Raw genomic sequence first — 19,333 nt, forward strand, 5'->3', positions numbered from 1 at the left:
ATCATAAAAACGTTGAAAATTTAGAAGGTTCTTATAAATCAATGTTTTAGATATCTTGCAACCACACACTTACTTAAGGTTTTTAGAGTGCCTGCTTTACTTTCTCCACTGTCAAACTTTCTAAACACAAGGAAGACGGCAGTTTTAGTGGCAGTTGTATTATTGGTATTTGGCCAGGAGATGGTGCAAACTCTTTGTAAGAGCTCACTCTCATTTATTTTTATTTTTTTGTAGGATCATTCCAGCACAGTCCGACCACAATGATGACAACCACAATGAAATGTTTGTTTCTGGTGGTATTTCAATATATTTCAATGATCAACGATGTTTAGATTTACAATGATTTAATTACTTTAAATCATTCATTAGGAAACTTGCTGTTATATGTCAAAATAGAGCTGTAGTGCAATGGTTGCACTTCAGTCTAATATACATTTAAAAGCAGTCAGGCCTTTTTGACTTTTCTATCTGATAGAATGTCCTGAAATACAACGGTACATGTCACTCACAGGATAAAATGAACAGGCCATCTGCAAACTCAATAAAATATTCCTGACACTGATGTACAGTTGTGGCCTACAGCAACTTGCCATTATGTGGCTATAGCTGTATAGTTAAATGACAGCTCCCCAAGGGCTATGCAGAAATTGCAGAGAGGCTGAAAAAAACTCATGGCCTTTCAGTACAATACTGACTGATAACCTGAATCGAGAGCATGTGATATCAGCACAGTCCACAGAGGTTTTCTTTCAAAGGATATTCATGGCCTAATTAGACTACCCCCTTTCAATTCATTGGAAAAGGTCAATTTGTTGTTTGGGTTGGAAAATTTGTTGAACAGCTTGATGAAAATAACAGTTGGAAAATAAGAATTTAGAAGTTTTATGTTTATATCTACACTACAGTTCAAAAGTTTGAAGTCATTTAAAAATGTCCTTATATTTGAGAGAAAAACTGTTTTTTGGCGATGAGGATAACATTAAATCAACCAGAAATACAGTCTAGACATTGTTAATGTGGTAAATGACTATTGTAGCTGCTTTTTAATGGAATACCTACATAGTGATATTTAGGCCCATTTCAAGCAACCATCACTCCTGTGTTCTAATGGTACACTGTGTTAGTTAATTGAAGTGAAAGGTTAATTGATGATTAGAAAACCCTGGTGCAATTATGTTAGCATATGAATAAAAGTGTGACTTTTCATGGAAAACATGTCTGGGCGACCCCAAACTTTTGAACGGTAGTGCAAGTCTTACTGACATTTATACTGAACTGGCTAACATAAATCACTTCCAGAACAGCTCTGGCTGTTCAGACAGCTAATATCACCTTAACTTATAATACTAATCTAACTATTCTGCTTTTTTAAATTGTAGGCTATTTAAAAAAAAAAAAAAAAAAAAAAAAAAAGGTTCAGCATAAGAATTACATACCCCAGATACTTAGCAGCATAAAAACAGGTTTTCTATTTCAAGGCCATTCAGTCAGAATTAGCACCACTGTCTTGAGTATTTTATTTAAATACTGATTTAATGTCATGTAATATTGATGGGAAGTATGGGATCAGAAGAGTTTTCACTTCTACACATATCTCTATACCATTGGTAAAAGTGAGTTGAACGGTTTGTTAGATAACCTTTGCTTTGGTAAGTCCCATGCTGTAAAGGCACAATTATTCCTAAAGCTTCTAATGGCTGCTGGTCTCGACCTTAAGCGGGGGTTCCCCACGTGTGACTTCATGAGAAAGGCAATCGAAACAGAAAGTGCTGCCGATATAAGACGATATGAGATCCCTGAAACAAAGGTCTGCAGCCACGCACACTTCATTTAACACGGAGACAACGCTTAAAAATCACTTGGTGTAGTTATTACTATGCTTGGCTTGACCCTAAAACCCGACTTCTGCTCATCTGATATGGAAATGTTTTGGTGACGCTTGGAACATTTACCTTGTTTTAGTCATAGGGGTGCTTTCGTTGTTTTTGTTGTCACAGACGGTTTATGTAACAAAACACATCAGTTTTTATGCGTTCTTGCATCTTGACAGCATAAAATCTTATTTTATTTGTCATTTTAGTTGATATAGAGGTAGAGAATACAACATTTGAACTACGACTTACAATTTCCACCCCTCAAATAAAGTAGTGGTTGGTTCCGCTGAGAGGGCAGAGAGGCTCCTGTAGCTTCTGTGGATTTGCCGTGACGCTCTCGTGTGATGTTTGTGTTTTCAGTGGGGTGAAGAAGAATCGAGGTGTCCACACAAAAGAAACAACTGTCCGAAGGTACTCTTCAAGACAGAGGTGAGTATCAGTTTATCCTAAAATACTGTCAGAAGCATCGTTTTACTGAGTAGCTCGCTGTTTAACAGCGTCAAATAACGGTCACGAATCATCCAGAGTACTCGGAGGATGCCTGTGCGGCTAGCTTAACTTCTTGTTAGCAGACATTTGTTTAACGGTGTGTATATGGACACACGGTTAATGTAAACCATATACAGCCGAGCTAACTCCCTGAGGGCACTGGGGTGTTTAAACTGTCGACAAAAATGTCAATGGGCATTGGTGAAGGTGAACTATGTATGTGCATCACACGGAGAGAAAAGTTCAAATGGAGAACGAGCGTCGTTATTGCCATCCCGGGTTATTCTTCTGAACCACCGCTGGATGTCTGCGAATGGAGCTCCGTCTGACCTGCATTATTTTATAGGGTTTTACAGTTAATGTCGTAGATGTGGGTGACTGACAGGTGACTGTATAGATAATATAACCTTCAGTGCAGTTAAGGGACTCTTTCAGATGTTATGGTTCCACTGAACTCCCTCTGACTTCAAGTCTGTTAAACATTGATGTCTCAAAAAGAAACAAAACTGTTGAATCCAATTCCCATGACCAGTGGCTTGCAACCATGACATTATCATTTGTGGTGTGTCACAAGACAGCATGACAACGGGAACCAAAAAGATTAGTTTCTTTGTAAATTAATTGTTCTTTATTTGTGTTCCTTTCATTTTCTGACAAAGCTTTGTCACGTTTACAGTTGCTGTAAATACCCTCTCAAGAGAAGCTTCAGATTTACAGTCCCCAAGTTTCCAAATGCAAGTAAAGGAGTTCTCGATACAATAAGCTACACATTCTTTACAATCTGATAACTTGTTGAGCAAATGAATGACACAGATACCACATTATCGTCTCTTGTGATTGGATATTGCTACACTGGCTCCAGTTTTATTAAATGATTTGCTAGGGAACCTGAGCAAATGTTTATCTTTCATTTAATGTCTGAAGTTTATTTGCTTATGACAGTTCAGGGTTTTTTAAAAAAAATTGCTTTATGGATATAGTTGTTGTGTTTCCCACAGCCAGTTCTGAGTATGTGTCAGTCTGAATGTTTGTAGTTGGAATGATTTACTCTTCAAAAGCACAAGGCATTGAATTGTTTACATACTTTAAAGTCAGAACAGAGATGTGCATGTCAGAAGTGGTTTTTTTTTCCAATCATCTGAATGTTTTAAATGTAATCCCTTCTTTCTGTACACTAGGTTATATAATGTTTTGTCCCCATGTTTACCAAATGTAAGTGTGAGTCCACCCTTAAAACATATTCCAATTCGATGCAGAGATAAGTGTTGTTTTAAGATATGACTGCTAATATTTGGAGTGAAATTTCAGTGTTTTGAGTGTTCAGATTTCGTCAAACACCATGGATACAGCAAATTTGGGACTGTGTTTAGAGACCGACAGTCCAGTTCAATCTGCTGTGCAAACAATTAGCTAAACCGTTTTATCATTTTGTGTGATAATGTATCCATAATATCATTGACTTGAAAACATACTAAAAAACAACTCCCTCCTCTACTGTATTCTGTACCAAAAGTAGAGTGAACTAAAAAAAATATCCCTCCTACCGACACTACCACAAAAAATGCATTTTTAATAAGTTTATTTGAGAGTGTGACCTAATTAAGAAAAAACTGCTTGGAAGTTGTGCAAGCTCTTATTATTTAACAATGTATCTCTTTCACTGGTTGTTTTCCCCCAGAGGCACTATGGATGAAGAGGAACAGTTTGTGAACATTGATCTCAATGATGACAATATCTGCAGTGTCTGCAAGTTAGAGACAGAAACAGGGACCTTGTCTTTCTGCCATGTCTGCTTTGAACTCAGTATTGAAGGTAAGAAACAGGACAGGGGGTGTCTTTACCTTGTTTATGAAGAGCAAACAAAGTCATGTGGGGAAAAATGAGTTTTTCACTTTTTTAAGCCACAGTGTGACCCTCTCTGTACGTCTTCTAAAAACACGTGCACATCCACTGATGTCTGTTTTGAAATCTATCTCTATCACCAGCGTTTTCACTGACTTACTCCATATACAGGCAGTCTTATGTGGATAGATGAGCATTGGTCCTAGCTGCCAAGAGCCTCTAGTATTTGGATCACACAGAAAATAGCTTTTTGCAGAAACATCCAGATTCTTTTTGATCATCAGTTCCCATCATAGCAAGTATATGCTTGCATCAGTAGTTGTAATAGAGCGTCAGAGCCTTTGAGTTTGATGTCTTATAGGATTGCCTTCCGCAAACACTTCTTTTATCCTCTTCAGGAACAACATATAAGCTATATATGAAGGGTAATGGGCCTGTAGGACCAAAGCCCTTGCCAGCAGTCTACTGTGATTCTGCCGTTTGATGTGCCACTCTAACTCAAGAGCATGTGTTTGAAGTTTTTTCATCTCTTAATTAATGAGTGGCCTATTTGAAGAAGAATGGGGAATCAGAAGGGATTGGATATGCCTCTCATTTGGCACTCGTCTCATAGATGCACAAAGGCTCTTTTCTGCTGCGGTGAAGTGTGTGTGTTTATTTGTGCCAGTATGATTGTGTATGACTTGTTAAACAGCTATATACCATTCAGGGAGCTGACTAAGAGCTCCCAGAGCTGTATATCATTTTGTTGTCTGCACAAGGAAATGCATATGCACGAAAGATTTATAGGCCTGTTCCTTTGGTATGTGAGAGCAGTCTGTGTGGGTATTGATTAATTACTCTATATTTTGTGTGGCTTAAAATTATGTTAGTAAGTGCTACTAAACTCATTAATCATCATTCTGCAAAAAATAATCTAGTGATGGTGTACAATAAATACAGTTATGTTAGAAATCTACATGTAAGTGGTATACAAAAACAATAACAACGGTAATAAATGGTTGATCTGTGTAATATGCAGCACGTAGTAGTACTTTGCTTCAATTGTTTACACACTGCTCCTTCAGCAGCTGGCTGCACATGTTAAAACTAAATACAGAAAAATACACAATTTCTTATAAGAGATTATCCAGTGTTTTATATAGACATATGAGCGTCCTTGCATGCCCCATGTAATGTTTCAGCCAGGATGCTTGGTTCGGATAGAAACGAGTCAGTTAGTAAGGCATTTGGTGTATCCCCAAAGATTTTTTTATTTTTTTTTTCAGAACTGGGGTGCTCTTCCTACTGGTTGTATCAGGCAACCAGACCTCTCAGACTGCATCAGTACCATTGTGTTCTTCTCAGGGTGCAGGTTTGGATGTAGTCTATGTGGCAATGAAGTGGCTGTTATGCAACTGTTGGGTCTGGGGGGAAAAGAGGTGGAGTTTACAGGCATGCACGTGTTTCTGATGCAGCTGAGCATTTCATTGGTGTAGAAAGAGCCTGCCAGGCTTCATGTGGCCACTTTAGGCATGGCTGATTGGAAACCAAGGCCAAACCATGTACCCGATGACTGCTCATCAGTACCCATTCATCATGTGCCATCCTTTGTTTAAGGAGAACAGAACAGAAGTCACTAATCGGCGCACATAGAGGCTGAGTGTACAAATATTATGAAGGGAGGAAGTAGCCTTTATTTCTCGTTGCACACACAAATGCACCCTCCCAGGGTCTTTCTTTCATACACTATGTCATGTTATCTCAAGGGTGAATTTCTCCAGCTGAATATTCATTGCCTTCTTGCTCAATGCTGGATTTGAATATTTATTAGATGGAATACAGGCAGATTTCCTGTTTTGTTTTTTAAATCAGGGGAGTACTATATGTTGCAACGTGCAAATCATTGTTGTGGCACACATAAAGGCTCTATGTATTTTTTTTATTTATACATGAACTGAGTTTACTTAAATTATCACAGAAATTTTGTAGAATTATTTAGTTAGTTTTTCTTCACTAAGGGATGCTTCATGGCTGGGCCACCATGTGATTGGCAACAAAATGAGTAATCTAAAGTTGAAGAAAAAGGGTTCATATAGGACTTGATTTCTTGAATTGAACTGAACATATTTGGTGCCTTTCAATCTAAGGAAAGCCACACATGCAACATATTGTGTGTTATTTTTGAGATTAAATGACACGGATTTAAAATATATGTGGATTACACTGCATCACTCTGCATTGTAGTAGTCCAGCGACTGGCGAGATACATATTCATGTATCAGACAGACAGACGGACCAATAGAGTACTTTATTGATCCCTCACAAAAACACACAAAACAAAATACCCTTTTCAAACAATTCCAAATTATTGCTTCTTTTATTAGACCTCTCTCATAAATGTCTAACTTATTCAACTCCGCACCTCCAGTTTGTAAATAAGGCTTTCTGTTGTATAATTTGAGTGTCAAGCGAATCCAACTATGTGCTTCCTACAGAGTCAAAAAAACATTAAGTTCTCATCACAGTAGTACACTGAACTTCAGGTGTGAATTTAGTGAGGCCCTCACAAAACTGAACTTTTGGTTTTAAAAGTCATTTCGAACTTTTGAGCTGGCCACTGCAACCATGTAGCAAAGTTGCAGCAGAGAGTGATCCCAGTATGACCCTTTACTTAAGTATTCATTTCCACAAACCAACTCCCCTATCTCGGCTGGGAGCTTTGCATGAAATGGAGAGGTTCAGACTTGCCTGTTAAAATGTCAGCTGCTGACACACACAGCTTTCATAGCTGAAGTTAGATAGTAAGAAGTACCAGCAAAATCCACTAATTCTGTCGTCTAAGTCTGTCGTCTCTACCAGTATAATATATTATATACCGTATATAATGAGCATTGAGTAAAACGCTTATGTTGACAGTTTGCAGAGTTGTTTATCACCACAGTACCACCAGGTGCAGATATGAAAGTGAAGGCTGTCTTTGGCGAAAGCTTTGTGCACAGTTCGAAGGAGAATAACAGTTGAGGAAGTTCAGGCTTTGTTGTTGCTTCAAGTGGTTGTTTCCTGAGGAAACTGCTTTGGCCCATGTGTACTAGTTCCATCGGAAAGTACCACATAGAAATTGTGCCTATTTATATATCGCTCAACTTCTGCTTGACTCGCCGTTTCATACTTAAAGTCCTTTCCTTTCTTTTATCTTACTGTACCATCTGATCTGTATATCACACATGGCTACACAGCCTTAAGCATCAACACAGCACAGCAGAGAACAAGCAAGCTACTGCAGTCCCACACCAAAACACCACAACCTGTGTAGCCAGTCTCCAGGTATTGTTTTTGTTATTATTGTGGAAAGCTGTGTCAAGCTAAAGGAACATGTGTATTTCAAAGGAATTTTCATAATCATAACTCCTTTAGGACTGCTCAGAGCAACCTGACACTACCCAAGCCCTAAAGTGCTTGTGATGCCAAGATTATAAGATAATGGTTCTGGGAGGTAGTTAAGAGAGCCAAACTTCGCGTTCAGCTGTAGCTTGCTGGTACTATAGTAGTTTAGAAATTGCGTTGCAGAAAAAAGCAGAATTTGTAACATTACATTTTGTTAGTGGTTGTCAAGTATGCCAGCCAAATGAGAGGAAGTAGTTAGTTTTTAATCTCAGTTATTGTGCAAAGGCACTTTTTGCACAATAAATGCTCTCTCTCTCTCTGTCTCTTTCTCTCTCTGTTAATTCAAACCACCTAACGTGGTCAGATTTGATAACAGTGTCATTGTTTGCCAGACTTTGCTTTTTGGCCTTATTGGCTCAGTGCAGTGGAATTCAAACTAGGCAGCACTTTTTTGTTAATGAGCTGGCCTTATTGGATATGACAAGCTGTGCTTTATTAACACCTAAGAAATCTGCTCCAAGTGAGTAAGCGAATGTTGTACAACCTTTCTCCTCTCACACAGAAGGTTTCCTTTCGTTGTCTTTTGGTTGTCTGGCTCCTGGTCAGACAAGGCGTCTGCTGAGCTGCCAGGTTCAGCTACAGCTCAGCATCACTCCTTAATCTGCTTACGTAATGAAGACAAAATTTTTGCAGAGGCCTGGTAATATTACCAGCTGGGTTTGGAATGAATAAACAGAAAATTCCTACTGTGGAAGGCTTGGATAATGCAGTTGCTGCTGATTCTGGCTGCTGCTCTACAGGGGCTATTGTAGTGTGCTCCTATAAACAGCTCATTTATTGTGGGTGAACTCTTCACCCTGGGGTGTATAGAGAGGTCTAATTATGTTGCTGCCTGGGGTAGCTTTATGATTGAACACAGTTAGGGTCCGGAGTATAGCTGAAACTACTGTATTGTCCTCCTTGCAGAGCCCTCTAATTTAGATCTAATGCCCTGGGTTGAATAAATAAGCTATTTTTAAATACCTACAGTCTATTAGCCCAACAGAAAGATTTTTTTAAGTGAGTTAATTTGTTATTGAATACAAATCTGTAAAAACTGGCTTAAGGCTCTATACATTACTATAATCTAAACTACTGATTATTTACAGTGGGTCATGTGACAATCTTATTTCATAGATGATCTTAATTAAACATAGATTATATACTTTTCAGAGAAATTGTACAGATCATATTATTTATTAAATAACAGCGTTGAAACTTTCCTACTCCACATGAATTTAGAAAAGCGTGATTGTGACACAATTATGATGATGCTGGTTGGACGCACTACACATCTTGAAGGTGTAACTTATTTTATAAACACAGCAATATGAAGAATAGTGGTGAATGGACCAGAAGCCTAAAAAAAAAAAAAAAAAAACAGTGCCACAGAGATAAAACTTTTGGTCAGAAGTTATAGACTAAAATCAGAGTGAAAACTGGATGCAAAGATGTGTGAGTTGAACTCTGGCCTTGAGTTGAAGTGACAGGCTTTGTGTCCCAGTCGACATATGCACAACTTATCATGTGATCAAATGACTTTAACTAAATCTGTGTGAAGATCAGTGATTTAGACTGTGATTGTGCCCCAAAAGATTGCCCCAAAGGTCGTCATGTGATCTTTTGGTCAAATCACCCAGACCCTACTGTCTCTGCTATCTGGCCAATCTCTGCAACTAACTTTATTAAGAGCTTTATCTTCTGCCACCCCAGGTGATCTGCATGCAGGGTGGTAATCCCAGCCGCATGTCTCTGTTACGCTATCATCTTACCGTAGCTTTCTTACCAGAGGCCGCACAATTAAAAATGCTGTAATCACAATACAAAATATTTACATGGACTATGTAGAATTGGCTTGTTCTTAGCTCTTGTACTCCTTAATCAGAACTGGTTAGTCATGAATTACGATCCCTTCTACGTGCAGCATTTATTCTAACTACATCACTACGTCTTCCCCATATGAAGTTTCTGGGTTAATGTGTGACCAACTTGTGAATGTTTGCTTACCACAGTGAGCTGGGGGTTCATATATTGTTTACATTGTTCTGCCTGGGAAAGATAAGTGTCACTGACTGTGCTGTATTCACAGCATCTAATAATAGGTGTTAGTTCTTGTCAGAGCTACAGAAACACTGCCTGAACAGGAGGAATTCTTGAGCAATATTTAGCTGATTTATGATACTGAAATGAAATTCAATTTCATGGTAAGCAACATTAACTTGTTCAGTTGGAAAAATTTCTTGTTCCCACCAGAGTCATTCATAAGTGACTAGGTTTTTTTTACTTAGACTCATGTCATTATAGTTACAAGTATCACTATATATAGATGTTTTTTTAATAATTCAATTTCATTATGCTATAAAATCCTGATGATTGACTTTTTTTTTCTCTTCTTTGTAGACTTAATTTGGGGACCTGACCTCAGTATTGGGCCTATCAATCCTGTTTGCCTTTACAGCTATTTTAAATGTGGTTTCTCCATGAATGTCACTTGTGTGAGTTTGACTTTGGTTATCTGTTTCTTTACCTTCTTGGTGAAAGTTACATTGTAAATATAGAAGGCATATTTATTGATGGAGGTCTGTTTCTGTTTTGTTTACTGTCACATGTGTGCTGTTGTTAAAATAGTGGTCTTTCATTGTGTTGTCTGCCATGTTTAGATGTGTACATGAGTGTAAGTTTTGTTGATCTTTATGTGTCTTCCAGACTGAAGCAGATGGTATAGCTATTGTTAAGTTTCAGTTTGGTAGTTGTGGTTTCTTGTAACTGTTTGATGGCAGCTAGTCTGTAGGAAGATCTGTGAGAGTTCTGTAGTGGTTAACAGGTGGTTTAAATTCACGTGTCATTGAGTTCACTGTTGTTCATGTGAGCACTGTTTTGGTATCCAAGTTTGCCCGTGCAGCTGCTGACATCACGTTCTCCTGAGCTGTGCCATGCAGTGCTGTTTGACACTTTACCACCCGTGACCTCTGTCCCACTTGTCCTCATTACCAACTCCTAGCTCCCCTGAAGTGTGTCAAGAATCAAGTGTCTTTGCCCAGGAGATATACTGTTCAGAGCAAAACCAGAAGTGTGGACATGGTTGCTGCAGCCAAAACAGACATGTTACTTTGTTTATGGGTTTAAGTCGCAACAGTGCCTGTATGTTGTTCTGTGAATGTGCATCCAAGGCACAAGCACAGTTGGAACTTACATCTGGGTTTTCTTTCTATAATGGAAACCACAAGACCAAGTTTGCAGAGGGCAAATTAAAATGCAAGTTAAATTTGGACAAAACTGCAGTCACTAAATAAAGAGCAGAACTGGATCTCATCTCAACAGCCTGCCAGTTATGTAGTATGCATTTTTAGACAGCTCCTTTGGTTACTTTATTGTAAATTATCCAACCTAGATGAGTCGTCCTTCCTGTGCTTTAATGCTGCTCCAGAATTTTCTAAACTTTTCTTTACTCAGAGTTTTTTATTTTCCTTGTGACAAAAACTCTGTGAAATGTTTCACCACGCCTGAAATAAAAGCCTTCACTTAAATTGTAAGAAAAATAATTTCAAGACAGTCCTATTAAGAGTCTGACTAGGACTGGATGATATAGCTGAATTATGCATTGCGATAACATTTTGAATTTCAGTTGACATTGATAAAATGTTATTAGCTTTCAATCACCTATATTAATAATGTCCGAGGGAGCAAGTCCCTAAGAGCACCTCGTTCACATGGTGGGGCAGATAGGGGTGTTAAAGTTTTTCACTAGTGACGGTCGCCTCACAAAGGAGGCGATTAGGCTAATGCAGCTGTGGGCTAGCATGCCTAGGAGACCTGCACAGAAGCCATGGGGCGAGCAACGGAGGACCAACACGTTCAATTATAGAAGGATTTGATTGGCTGATAGAGCATGGGAAGGTGCTTGAGATTTGTTCATACAAGTGAACTTTTAATTTTCATTCTGTGCTTTCTTTGTTGTTTATCTCTAATGCATTTATTTCAAAATATTGAACATTTTATCGCAGCATTTTATTGCTATTGATTAAGTGTCTGTCAACCAGCACATACCGTTGCTGATTTATTGCCCACGCCTATGTCTGACTTTTGTAAGCATAACTTCACTGTGGTTTTCTTTTTAAACTTGATTTGTTATTAAATTTTATTTAAACTATCTGCTTTGTTTATAATTTGGTTGCTACAAACTACAAATAACACTTGGTGTTTAAGGATTCATCATGAGAACTAACCGAGCATGTGTCTGTGCTTTGTCTTTGTGAGTTCAACTTGGCTCCTTCCTCACATAAGAGCAGGAAAAAACAAGCTCACTGGTCATCAGCGTGCCTAATGTCTCTAGCTGTCACAGCTGAACAATGTTGATTCACCTCCAGTGAATAGTCCGTGTGTGCCTGCGCTTATGTGTGCAGCCATGAAAGACTAGTGCTAAGCTGCTTAGCTGGAGTGAGGTCTTTGGCTGGTGGTGCACTGCCCTGGTTGTGGGCCAATGATTTTTCTGCTGGGCAAGTGATAGTCAGTGTGTTTTTGTGGTAGTCCAAAGACTGAGACTGATCGGATTATAGCATGGCTGTTTGACTGGCAGAAAACCGCTGCAGCTATTAGTAAGGCGCCTGGAGATTTATTGACCATTCATTAGGCAGTATGCACACACACCGCTCATATCTTTTATATAATATGGTTCCCTCAAAAGACTAATCCATTGGTAAGATCTGTCTTTCTAGGCACTCTGGGTCCAAACACAAATATACAGAAGCTAAGAATAGAATTTCATACGGTTGTGTAATGGTTTAAAACCTTCCTATGTAATGAGGCATGTAAAAATCCATTAATGCTTACTGTCCCAAATTAGATGTGAACTGTTTGCTGTGATTCTGCAAGCTGACAAAACTAAAGCTTACAGAAGATGTGGAAATAAATTCCATAGAACCAAGCATTGCTTAAACACAAATATGTACTTGTGTGTGTCTATTTGGACTCTTTACTAATATTTTGACCTACATTCGGTCATTAAATTTATCACAAGTTAACATTTAATATTCAGGTATTTCCTCTGTTGGCCTTTCACCTGCAGACTGTCAGTTACTATCTCTACTGGAATTAGTGTTTTACTACAAGTTCCATAGAGTTTTTGTATGTTAAGCGTGTATGTGTAACTGAAAATATGAGAGCTTCATGTTTGTGTGTAACTGTTATACTGTGCTCATGTGGTAAAAGTAATCCCCTGTGGTATCTGTCTGCTGGTAAAGTGCAGAGAGGCGGTCGCAGGATAAACTTGCCTAAGTGAGCTGTTAAATCTATATGAACATCAATGACTAATCTCCTCACCTCATGTTCTAAAGAAATGTACTCCGTGAGAAGAAGGCCATCACATTCCTGTGCATCACACTCTTTGGCCACATCTCACATGGAGCTTTTCACTCACTTTTTCTCTTTCACTTTCAGCTTTCTTTGTTTATAAAGCCCTGGCCCATTTTACTCAGAGGCTATTTTAATTCTGTTCTACTTATTAGGCGTTAATTTCCTCCGTGCATACAGACTTAGTTACATTGTGACCTGTTTTGACTGGATCCAGGAAGCATTACTTCATGTCCTTAGGTACCTCCATAGAATGTAACCTTAGTCATATAACATCAGCTCATGTATTGAAGCAGTTTTTCTCTTTCTTTGTCAATGAAAACAGTTGAATTGTTTTGTCTCAGAGGCCAATGTTCATCTTGTGCTGAGATTAGATATGTCAGTCTTGCATATGTTCTTAAAACGCACGCACACACGCACACCTAGTATACATGCAAGTATATTCTAAATCTAATGAATGAATGTAAATGAAATGCAGCTTCATGTTGACAGAGACTACTTCTTTTCATGTTGTTCTCAATACAGAATTTCTAAATATGCTTTATATTTGCATTGAGACTGGGTTAATCTATTATCCCTACTATCTCAACGCTCTAGTGGCTAATCCACTGCACACTAAGCAGCTTTCACAGAGAGATCGCAATAGGTCAATCTGCCAGTTTTAGCTTGCTTTCACACTGGTTTACTTTTCTTTGCTGCAGTAGGTTCAGTAGGTTACTACTCTATTTTCCACTGACTTTTAGGATTTTTGTTAACATCCTTTTTATGGTTAAGAGCCCTGGTGTTTTTGAGTTCAATGTATTTTTGCCATCATAGCTTTGACAATTTTGTTGTGCTGTGGTAACCTTTAGTTATGGTTGTGTTATTGTCTCGCTCCTATATGTGTGTGAATGCAGGTGTCTCCTCTGCTACCTTGTTGCACTCAAAGTCCCTGCGTGGCCACAGAGACTGCTTTGAGAAATGTCACCTCATTGCCAACCAGAAGTTGTCACGTTCCAAGGTCTCCCGAAGTGCCTACGAGGGCATGAAGCTGGCCCTCAGCCAGAAACTGAACCGCATCATCCAGTATGCCCAGAACAAAGACTCAGTTTCCTCCAATGGCCCCACCAGGCGGGGGGCCAAGCTTCTTTGTTATAGCCAGCAGAGTGACCGCAAGCTGCTGCCCCAGTCAGATGCCCAGGTGCCCCGCTATACGCCCCGCTGGGACACTGGCAAAGCAACAGGGCTGCCTGATTATACGATGGGGCTGCTGGAATGCCACACAGCAGAGGAGCTGGGGCTGCTGCAGGAGTCACAGTCTGACGTTTGGTCCAGTGACGGCAGGAAAGGTGTACACAGCCGGAACCAGTCGTCAGGGGGAGGACAGACACAGCACAGACAACAGGGCCACAGCAGAGATGAATGTGAGCATGTTCATATTGAATTGTTTTGTTCACCTACAACTTCAGCAAACTTTAGTTTTAATGATGTGTAAATAAAGCAGTTGTGCAAGCTTTGATTTTTTTCTTTCTTCTTTTGAAGGAAGAGTAGTGTAGACAATGTGTCAACAGAAATGAAAAGCTGCACTCTTCTGCCTTTCTCCTCTCTTACCTTGCTCAATGTGATCTCTGTGAGATTTCAAAAAACCTCAGAGTACACACAAGACCAGAAGCTACATTTTTTTCCTCTGTCCTTCAACTTCCTCTTTGCTATGATCTCCCAAGTGAAAAGTAAATTTTCCTATAACCTCGAGATACTCTGCGTCCTTGGCATTCTCATGTCTTGTCTCCACTAAAGCTGCTTATGACTACAGATCCTGCAGAAATGTGACAGAGCCTTCTAAAGGCCCCTGTTTAATATTCTGTTAAAATGAACGATGATGGGCAGTTCACAGGTACACCATGAGCACTGTCTACATTAATTCATCATCAGCCTCCAGCACTTGATATTGCCCATAATATCTTTGTTATTTAAAAAGTCAATTAACAAACAAGAATTGTTTCTTTACCCTGCATATTTTGCAGTTTATGACATAGACAAGTTGTTTATAATGTGTGCTAATTTGGAGGTAAATGACAAACACACACTCTAATAGAAACTATTTCTTCTCTTTTAGTGACTAAAATGAGTATGGATGAGCTCCATCAGCTGAATGGACAGCTACTGATGCAGATTCAACGTAAGTGGTTTTTACTGGCATTCTTACTGAACAGATCCTGCCATGCAAGTCTCAGGTATCTATATTTTAAACAGAACATTTTTTGTGTCTTCGAAATCCCCATGTGAGGTTCGGTCACGTCAGGAAAAGCAGCACCAGTAAAAATGTGTTGTACCTCACAGCATTCCCAGTCTGATTTTGAGCTCGTAGATCCAGAACATAGTACTCAGTAACACATGGGATAGTACAGAGTGGAAGGTTTCTAGTCAGCACATCATCTCCGTCCATGTGACTGACTGTGCTGAATTGGGCACTGTGCTCACACATACACACCATGTGTTTTCATGCCATTCTTCATGTGTTAGACCCATTGTTTGCTCCACACACACAGCAGCTAAACTACAAGCATCTCGTCTTCACTTTTGTTCTACCTCAGTCAGGTCAAGCAGCCACTGCAACATGAGACAACTGATAAAAAATGGTCATCATATGACACACTCCTCCTTAAGTTACCCCCTAGTCATTGTCATTTAATTCAATTACATTTTGTTTGTACAACACCAATTCACAGGTTGCTATTGTAAATGAGAGCCAGTTCTCACCAAACTTACCTGGTAGAATAAAGGTTAAAAAAATAAAAAACCTAAGTCATCCCAGAGCACGTCACATAGTAAAGTCGGGACTTTAGATTTTTATATAATGGAAGGAAACCCAATCAATCCCATGATACAGTGCTAAAGTTACCTTTTGATGATTCTTCAGCTAAGGGAAAGTTATGTTAAGGAAACATTTTTTCTCGCATTTTAATGATGTAAAACTGCATTAAACATTTTAGATAAACTCTTCATGCTTTCTGAACCCTAGTTCAAATATGTGAGACATTTAATACATTTGTGAAAATGCAAAAAAGCAGGTTTCACTGCTGTTTTCCTGTAGACCAGGTCCAAATGTTAAACCACCATATATATATATATATATATATATATATATATATATATATATATATATATATATACATACATACATACATACATACATACATACATACATACATACATACATACATACATACATATATATATATATACATACACCTACACATATTTTCATTACTCTGCTCAGAACAGATGGGGAAGTTATTGCTTAAATAAATTTGGCAGATAACACATGGCCAAAGTTTTATGATTTGCACTACTTTTTAGTGTTTTCTTGTCCGTAGCTTTTTTTTTTTTTTTTTTTAAATTCATGTTTCTCAGCTGTTTAACACTGTCTCTTTTCATGGGGGCATTTTAAGCAGATGCATTTTCACTCATGTTGTGTTTGCTCTCTGCCCCTTCAGAAATCTGTATAATTGATTTTCTTTATGTCTGTTTCTCCCACTTGTTTGTCTGAGTATAAGTTGACCTTGTTTGTGAATAAAAGTGCTGATTCCCTTTATCTGCCTCTTTTTCTCCACAGAGGTCTTTGAGGAGCTGACGGTTGCCGTGCAGGAGAAAGACTCGTTGGCGTCAGAGCTGCACGTGCGTAACATTGCCATCGAGCAGCTCTTTAAAAACTGTGCCAAGCTGCCCTGGCTGCACATTAGCAGGGCCGGGGTCAAGGCCAGCAGCAGTGGTGGCCCTGTGGAGTGACATGCTGGCAGGAAGGCGGGCTTTCTGTCTCCTGCTGGGAAGAAGTTAATGAACACTTCAGCGTGCAGAATGCAGCAAGGTTGAAAAACGCTGTTACAAATACTGAGTGACTTTTACATCACTATGATGACATTCGGTCGTTGGTTTGTTAGCTCTGCATTAAAGCAACATTAAGGGCTTGGATGATATGCTCTTCGCGGTTGCAGTGATGGTGCAAGGATTAATAGTGTTTTACAAAATGTATTGCTGATCAGGCCTGTGAGTTCCACCCACATCAAGTAACCAGGATGCATGTTAATACCAGGTCCGCTGGGTCACATAAGGTCCTGCCTTTTTTTTGTTTACCTTATTGCAGACCAAAAACAGCTTGCAGAATTTTACATTTACTTGCTGTTGGTTTTATTTTCTTTGTTTTATTTTGCATTTCAGTTTTCAGTGTTTCATTTTTTGTAGATATATTTTTTTCCCTTCAGTTTATGTCGGACGTGGATATTCAAATGTGGGTTTTTGCACTGCTCAGTACTCTTCCATTTGTCTTCTGAGGGTTTTTTGTTGAAATTCATGAGCTGCAGTATTTTACAAGGATGTAAATGGACACTGTTCCTCGGTATACCATCAGTCACTGCCAGCAATAGTGTGTGATTGGTGTTGCTTTCATTTGACACAATGGTTTATGAAGACTCATCTTTGTAAATCATTTAGTTTCAACACTCGTCGGCTACAACTTTTGGGAAATTGTAAACAATACTACCAAATTTGGGCTGCATGTATTTAGAGTAAGACATTATAAAAATAGTTTCAGTTACAGGTCAATTCTAGTACAAGTACAAGATAACACCCAAAAGTACCTCAAAGAACCATTGCAACAAAGACACATAAAAACATCTGAGATTTTTGAGAGTAAAGGTGTCAAAGTAAAAGACAACATACTAGCTGTGCAGGTTTTTATTTGTACAGCTGATGAGTATTTTGGGAGTGTCCTGGTTTGGTAAGCAGATAATATACCCTCTCCATGGCTTAAAGTGGTAGGTATTTTTAATATTCAGCTTCTGGGTTTATAGTAACTATTATTGCTGGTGAGATTTACTTGATATTTAGTACAAAGCTGTTTGTTGTCTGTTGTATAGCTGTCAAGCACATTTTACAAGAATGGCTATACACTGAATGAGCACTATCGGAAGAGAAAAAAATGAACTATTGAAAAAGAAATCAAGCTGCCAAACCAAAGTCTGTTCTGTGTTTCATATGCGAACTACAAGCATTTGACTTAGATTTCATTCCCATGTAAAGATGCAATACCAACAGATTTTAAAATGTGTGTGGCTTATACTGAACTGTAGATTTTTACTCTGAAGGTGTTGAAATGATTTGTTCTCAAGTACACACAGTGCATGCTTTATGATTAGTTTTATTTATCTTTCACGTTCAGTGTTACATTTGTTGCCCTCTCTACTGTACTGATGTGTGAGAGCTAAGTTGATGTCATAGCAATACAAACAGGATAGTTTGGTCTATTGTGCCTCTGGAGGTCCTTGATTTTGAACAAAGGGAGACAAAGAAAGATAAAAATGGTATTAACATTCTGCAGCTTTGGTTAGTGTATTATATTCAGGAACCCTATGCAAGAAAAATAAAAATAAATCAGAAGCCTTACTAAGCAGAAAATATCTATTGAATATTGTTATCTGAGTTTTTTTCAGAGGAAATCACAGAACTACTCAAGTATAGTAAGCTGGGGAAGACAAGGTTCTAATCAGACTGATGTTTAGAAAAACTCAGCATTGTTAGTGTCTATTTTGCTCTCTTTGTAAGAGATTAGATGTATTTGGCCCTTTATAGGGTTTAAAGAGAGGTTTTAGCTCCATTTTAAACTTTTATCTTGGTTTTATTTGTATAACTGTATTCAGTGTGCTTGAGTGTTTGCGAGTATTTAGATAACTGGTCCTAAATGCAAATTTTCAGTACATTTTCAGTTGAATCTCCAGTTGTGTGTTTTATACTTGTGATTTAATTATCAAAGCTGTGTACTTTTGTATACTGTGGAAACATGCCTGGGCCTGTGCCTCTGCTCAGGCTGCCCATTTGTTTTTACTGGAGATGAAAGCATACTTGTTCGACTTTGTTTAGACTTTATTTCATTTGTTTTCTAATTTGAACATGGTTGCATTTGTGTTGTTTGATGTTTTGCATTCTATTTATTGTGTGTTTTCATGGACCTTACAGGCTGTGCGATTTGCGTTCAAGTGACGTTTTTTTTTCATAAAATAAAATGAAATTATTTTACTACATACTCCGATGTGTGAATATTTCCCTACTTCTGGCCACTACTGCATGGAAAAGAAAGCTTGTTAAGGTTGTGGCTATGGTTAATGTATTTCAAAAGTTGAAATAGTGCAGGGGGCTGCACAGTGATGTAGTGGTTAGCACTTTCGCCTTGCAGCGAGAAGATCCCTGGTTCGCGTCCCGGCTTTCCCGGGATCTTTCTGCATGGAGTTTGCATGTTCTCCCTGTGCATGCGTGGGTTCTCTCCGGGTACTCCGGCTTCCTCCCACAGTCCAAAAATATGCTGAGGTTAATTGATTACTCTAAATTGCCCGTAGGTGTGA

The 19,333-nt window shown here is 38.7% G+C and overlaps 1 protein-coding gene across 1 annotated transcript; it reads left to right on the plus strand.

The window, feature by feature from the left end:
- Positions 1 to 2,157: 2,157 nt before the first annotated feature.
- On the plus strand, positions 2,158 to 19,015 carry c14h21orf91 (chromosome 14 C21orf91 homolog). The gene is made up of 5 exons (XM_035952793.2): positions 2,158 to 2,303; positions 4,042 to 4,175; positions 13,856 to 14,362; positions 15,055 to 15,117; positions 16,555 to 19,015. The coding sequence occupies exons 2-5, from the start codon at positions 4,049 to 4,051 to the stop codon at positions 16,725 to 16,727; spliced, it is 870 nt and encodes a 289-aa protein (XP_035808686.1). The 5' UTR covers positions 2,158 to 2,303; positions 4,042 to 4,048; the 3' UTR covers positions 16,728 to 19,015.
- The last annotated feature ends 318 nt before the right edge of the window (positions 19,016 to 19,333 follow it).

Source organism: Amphiprion ocellaris, chromosome 14, assembly GCF_022539595.1.
Source record: "Amphiprion ocellaris isolate individual 3 ecotype Okinawa chromosome 14, ASM2253959v1, whole genome shotgun sequence".
Lineage (NCBI taxonomy): Eukaryota > Metazoa > Chordata > Actinopteri > Pomacentridae > Amphiprion > Amphiprion ocellaris.

Excerpts from the sequence above, each read along its gene's own strand:
- c14h21orf91 (XM_035952793.2), top strand. The coding sequence starts at position 4,049 with ATGGATGAAGAGGAACAGTTTGTGAACATTGATCTCAATGATGACAAT. Across the intron at positions 4,176-13,855 it reads CTTTGAACTCAGTATTGAAG|GTGTCTCCTCTGCTACCTTG; the intron begins GTAAGAAACAGG and ends GTGTGAATGCAG. Across the intron at positions 15,118-16,554 it reads GCTACTGATGCAGATTCAAC|AGGTCTTTGAGGAGCTGACG; the intron begins GTAAGTGGTTTT and ends TTTTCTCCACAG.